The 5,841-nt window shown below is 37.1% G+C and overlaps 1 protein-coding gene across 1 annotated transcript in view; it reads left to right on the top strand.

Moving 5' to 3' along the window:
* The window catches only part of trpm7 (transient receptor potential cation channel, subfamily M, member 7), a 54,923-nt gene extending 51,217 nt beyond the window's left edge, over positions 1–3,706 (top strand). Inside the window, exons 39-41 of the mRNA XM_016488374.1 lie at positions 29–80; positions 1,434–1,540; positions 2,868–3,706. Coding sequence (XP_016343860.1) covers positions 29–80; positions 1,434–1,540; positions 2,868–2,986 — 278 coding nt within the window. The 3' untranslated portion in view covers positions 2,987–3,706. The remainder of the gene's footprint in view (positions 1–28; positions 81–1,433; positions 1,541–2,867) is intronic.
* Positions 3,707–5,841: the final 2,135 nt, after the last annotated feature.

Here is a 5,841-nt window from a genome sequence, read left to right as displayed (position 1 = left end):
CTGTCTCTCTCTCTCTCTCTCTCTCTAGGGGTCGGCGAGATACTGACAGATCCGTCAGTCATTAAGAGCGGAGAGAAAGGGTGAGAAATGCTGTCTGTAACATGAATGAAAATGACCTCTATTTTAAGAATACAGATGTTAGTCAGGGTTAGGGGTGTGAATTATTACTGGTTTCACAATTCGATTCGGTTGTATTGTAAGTTTCTTCAGAAGTATGGCAAGTATTACATACAACAATAATAAAACAGTGCATTGACATAAAAAAGGAAATTTACTTTTGGTACTTAAGTACTTTTAAAAGCAAGTACTTCTGTACTTTTACTTAAGTAAAAATCTGTCTTTACAACTTTTACTTGTAATGGAGTAATATTTGACCAGCAGTATCTGTACTTTCACTCGAGTAATGGAGTTGAGTACTTTGTCCGCCTCTGGTTATGATTACCATGACAACGATTCGATATCACAATGCGTTGCATCCTCAATTTTCAATATTACGGCACATTGCTCCATTTTCATATTCATTTTATGTCAAATAATTTTTGTGCATTTTTATTAAATTATATAAGAAGGCTACTTTTAGCCGTTTCTCAATATGCGTTCTTGTCTAACGTCATTGCCCAAAAACCCGTGTAATTTTCTAAATATTACTGTTATTGTGTCATGAAATGTAGTTTTAGGAGTTTTTCAGGCGAGAATGTAGTTGCTTAAAACTCAAATCTGCGGTTTGCTTATTTGAAAATTTGCTATGAAGATTTCAGAGCAGCCTTAATCACGGTCTCGGTAGTGATTAAACATGAGATACAATTCGTTTTGGGTAAATTAACAGGCATTCGTGGTCTCATTAATCTATTATTTGTTCCTGGTCATATCGTTTTGGCTGAGCACAAAGTTAATTTTATATATTTATTTTGAACTTTACTGTAGTACAGCGCTGAAATTGTAGCATACGTTTGACTGAATTGTTTTCTTTTGTCGTTATTTCCTCTTATATACTTTGTACTTATACTTTTATAATGGGTATTATTGTTCATTAAATCGGACATTTAACAAAGAGAGGCAGAGTTGTGCTTATTGTCACGCTTTATCGTGCATCGCTACTTCCCGGCATACACTGTAAGTGTACTGTTGGCATGGAAACGCAAGCTGGATCGGGGTGTTCGGTCCGGAATCGTAGCGTACTGTACTGTACTGTACTGACCTGTACCGCTCGGTGGAAACAAGCCGTTACTGCATCGATGCAGAATTTATTAATTTCAACACCACTAGTCATGGTTAGCACCTAATTTAATTTTTGACCAATAAAATCAAGCTGTGAGGGACTGAAGTACAGTGCGTTTAGTGAATTGTGCTGTTGTCTATTACTAAGGTCTATTACAACTTGTATAGTATTGTAGAATTTATAAATGTTCTTCTAATGTATTTGATTGTGTCAGGTCTTATGATATGATCTTTGGCCCTGCGAATCTTGGAGACGATGCCATTCGAAACTTCCGCACCAAGCATCACTGTAACTCGTGCTGCAGAAAACTCAAACTTCCCGGTGAGTTTAGCGATCGCTGAACAGAATGATGCTGGATCAGAACCTGTGGGCCGAAGCTACGTCACGAGGGGGCAGGATGGGAAAAAACATGCCTTATCTATCTATCCATCTATCTGTCTGTCCTAGCGGCATGCTAATCATGTTAGAAACATATACTAACAACATGCTAGTAGCATGCTAATCATGCTAACAACATGCTAGTAGCATGCTAACAACATGCTAGTTACTTGCTAATCATGCTAGAAACATGCTAGTGACATGCTAGTTACTTGCTAATCATGCTAGAAACATGCTAGTGACATGCTAGTTACTTGCTAATCATGCTAGAAACATGCTAGTGACATGCTAGTTACTTGCTAATCATGCTAGAAACATGCTAGTGACATGCTAGTCATGCTAAAAACATCTTAGCAACATGCTAGTCATGCTAGAAACTGCCTAGCAAACCACCCCAGGTACCCTAGTAATATGTTTTATATCTATTTTTCTGATAGACTGTATTGCCTTGAAAACATTCAAACTTTAATATTTTAAACTATTTTAAACTGAAAACTTTCAGACTGCACACATATAGATATATATATATATATATATATATTCATCAGAATCACCGAACGAACAATGACTTCTGGCCAGTGTGTCTGGTAACTTGCTAATCATGCTAGCGACATGCTAGTCACTTGCTAATCATGCTAGAAACATGCTAGTGACATGCTAGTAACTTGTTAATCATGCTAGAAACATGCTGTTCACTTGTTAATCATGCTAACAACATGCTAGTTACTTGCTAATCATGCTAGTGACATGTTAGCAACATGTTAGTCACTTGTTAATCATGCTAACAACATGCTATATACTTGTTAATAATGCTACCAACATGCTAGTTACTTGCTAATCATATTAACATGTTAGCAACATGCTAATAATGCTAGAAACATGCTAGTAACTTGCTAATCATGCTAACAACATGCTAGTTACTTGTTAATCATGCTAGCAACATGCTAATCATGATGATTCAGGCTTTTACAACTGCTTTAAACTTTCAGGCTAGGCTTTCTCAAGCCAACCTAAAGTTTGTCTTGACAAACTTTTTTTATCTAGTTTGTTTTGTTGCATTGAAATGTAGAGAAAACATAATTTTTTTCTTATTTTTATCTCCATTTTTATCTTTTTATATGCTATAGGTAGATACAATTCAGCATTTACTTCAGTCAAGTTTTATTTTTTGAGTTTAAGCGTGTTTGTGTTAATTATGATTGATTTGTAAGTGAATGATCTAGTCTGTATCTGGCTGTTTCTGAGGAGTTGTGTGTGTGTTCGTGAGCAGATCTGAAGCGGAACGACTACACTCCTGATAAACTGACGTCCTCCGAGGGCCCGTCCCATTCGCCGCCTGCAGGGGGCGCCGCTAAAGAACAGCGTCCCTCAATGCGCTTAATGCTGTGAGCCGCACACAGACTCGCATCTCTGAAAACACTCTTCACAAGACAGAAACTAAGACACGGTGTGTGTGTGTGTGTGGAGGACACGTTTTATACGAACGCGTCGCCTCTGAACAAATGCAATCTAGAGATGTTTTAAAAAGTCACATTTTATCCTGTACAACTATAACAGGGAGTATGAGCTTTTAAAAGTATTTTTTAACATTTTTATGTCTGTATGAAACTATAAAGTGGTTAATAACTGGTACAATATCAGTGTATAGAGTTAAATATTTATTCTAAACTACTACAAGTTGCCTTGTATAAAATAAAAGCAGTTTTACATGTGATGTCTGTCACTTTTTGGAAAGAACACTTGCTCGTTATACTATTATCAGATTTTGTACAGAGCTGTATGCCAAGAGAATGTGTTTATGTACAGAGCTGTATGAATGCATTTATGGTTCAGACTTCCTATGCGTCTGAATCTGGTCAGATTGCAATGCAAGATTTCACTGAAACCGGTCCATGCAGTCAAGACTCCTCTTTATAATGTCACCGCGGTACTGTTGTCCTTTACTGTCTCCGGAGGATCGTGAGAGTGTTGATGTAGTGTATCTCATAGATGCATTTATCTGGCACCATGCTATCAGCTGAAACGTGAGAATATCTGATGCTGGCGATACTATATTAATGGACCTGTACACATTTTTTACTGTATATTTAATAAAACACTGAAAAATCATCCAAAGGTCATCCATATCTTGTGTTTTCTCTCTCTCTGAAATTAATTTATCTTGGGCTTGTGTAGTGTTTGTGATTTACGGTGATGTGTGTTAAACAACAACAGCTCCATCCAGGTGCATTAGTTTGATCTGACCTCTGACCTGAGAGGTTTACCGTCTTATTTGCATTGTTTTATAATATTTTATGAGTCATGAGAATGAGTTTACGTTCTTTAAACACTTTGCTAATTCGATTTACTTTAGTTTTTACTACATTACTCTACTTGGTAAAACATTGTTTTCAAATGTATTTTATAAATTAACTTTATACTGTAAACTTGAAGCGTTCACACCAACTGATGTTTGCTGCATTTTTATTATCTGTTTTTTTATGATCGAGCCCGAGTCGAATTCTGATTGGCTGTCGGTGTTTTTATCGTTCACTCATGCGTTCATAAGAAAAATCGCTGACGGAAAAAACCGTGATGCCAACGATATCGTTTCTCTGTGTCGTTATAGTCGAACGATTATTAAAACATAATAGTTATCGCCTTATCGTCCTTGGTGTGAACGGGCCTAGTCAGTTTATCCCGTGTCGTCTGATATAGACGTCTTTTAAAAATTAGTCAAATTACTCTGTTTTACAAACTAATTTACTAGTTTTACTAAGAAAAACACCAAACCGTTTCATCAGCATTTTTAAATAAAGAACCGCGCGAATAGTGTCGTTGGCCTGAGATCTCCATAGCAACAGTACAACGCGGGAGATGAGAAATCTTCGAGCTGTCGTAATTTCTTTCTTTACATTAGTGCTTGGTTTAAAAGTCTTTACAAAAATTGTTCAACTGCTTTAATGGAGCCAAAATAACCCGGAAAATTACCAATACAGAATCCAGCGTTTAAAGTTATTAACTGTTCCAGGCACCCCGCGTCAATTTTGTGTTATTACTCGTTCTTTAAGAACGTTATGTGTTTGTGGCGTAAAAGTAGCTCGTCTCAGAGAAAATCCTGTCAGAATCGTGTTTCTGGATCGACCCCGAAGAGATTTTCCCTCAAGATTTAACGTTAACTGTTATATGTGATTAGAATCATCCGATCCCCGGACAAACTATCAGGTAAGAAGCGTTTGAACAGAACCAAACCATATAACTACTGTCTTTAATAACGTGTCTTGGACATATATATATATATATAAAAAAAAAAAACAGCTGGAAACAGTTCCATAAAAATCTCTTGGGTGTATTATTAGCACTTCTCGTGTTGTATTACCTCATTAACACTAATAACTTTGTTGTATTCCTCATTCGAAAGTTAATTTGGATCAATTGAACAATTGCTAATTGAATATATGTAAATGTTTGTGCCTTGAAATATCACGCAAATACTATAAACACACACTAAACACACACACACACACACTCTCACACACACACTAAACACACACTCACAGACTCTCACACACACACACACACATGTTGTGTTTCCATGTGTTTCATGGGGACTCTCCATAGGCGTAATGGTTTTTATACTGTACAAACTGTATGTGCTATTGCCCTACACCAACCCTACCCCTAAACCTACCCCTCACAGGAAACTTTGTGCATTTTTACTTTCTCAAAAAAACTCATTCTGTGTGATTTATAAGCTTGTTTCCTCATGGGGACCTCAAAAATGTCCCCACAAGGTCAAAATTTACTAGTATTACTATCCTTGTGGGGACATTTGGTCCCCATAACGTGATAAATACCAGGTACACACACACTCACTCACACTCATACACACACTCTCTCACACACACACACACACACACACATGTTGTGTTTCCATGTTTTATGGGGACATCCCATAGACGTAATGGTTTTTATACTGTACAGACCGTATATTCTATTGCCCTACACCAACCCTACCCCTAAACCTACCCCTCACAGGAAACTTTGTGCTATTTCAGATTTTCAATACACTCCATTCTGTGTTATTTATAAGCGTTTTGAAAAGTGGGGACATGGGGTAATGTCCTGAAAAGTCACCTTCTCCTTGTAATACCTATGTCATACCTTTGTCACTATACAAATTTATGTCCTCATTTGTCACAAAAACGCGCACACATACACACACACACTCACTCACACACACACACACACACACACACACACAC

Source organism: Sinocyclocheilus anshuiensis, unplaced genomic scaffold (assembly GCF_001515605.1).
Source record: "Sinocyclocheilus anshuiensis isolate Anshui unplaced genomic scaffold, SAMN03320099.WGS_v1.1 scaffold1705, whole genome shotgun sequence".
Lineage (NCBI taxonomy): Eukaryota > Metazoa > Chordata > Actinopteri > Cypriniformes > Cyprinidae > Sinocyclocheilus > Sinocyclocheilus anshuiensis.
The sequence above is the reverse complement of the archived record's forward strand: the minus strand, read 5'-3'. Positions and strand labels throughout refer to the sequence as shown.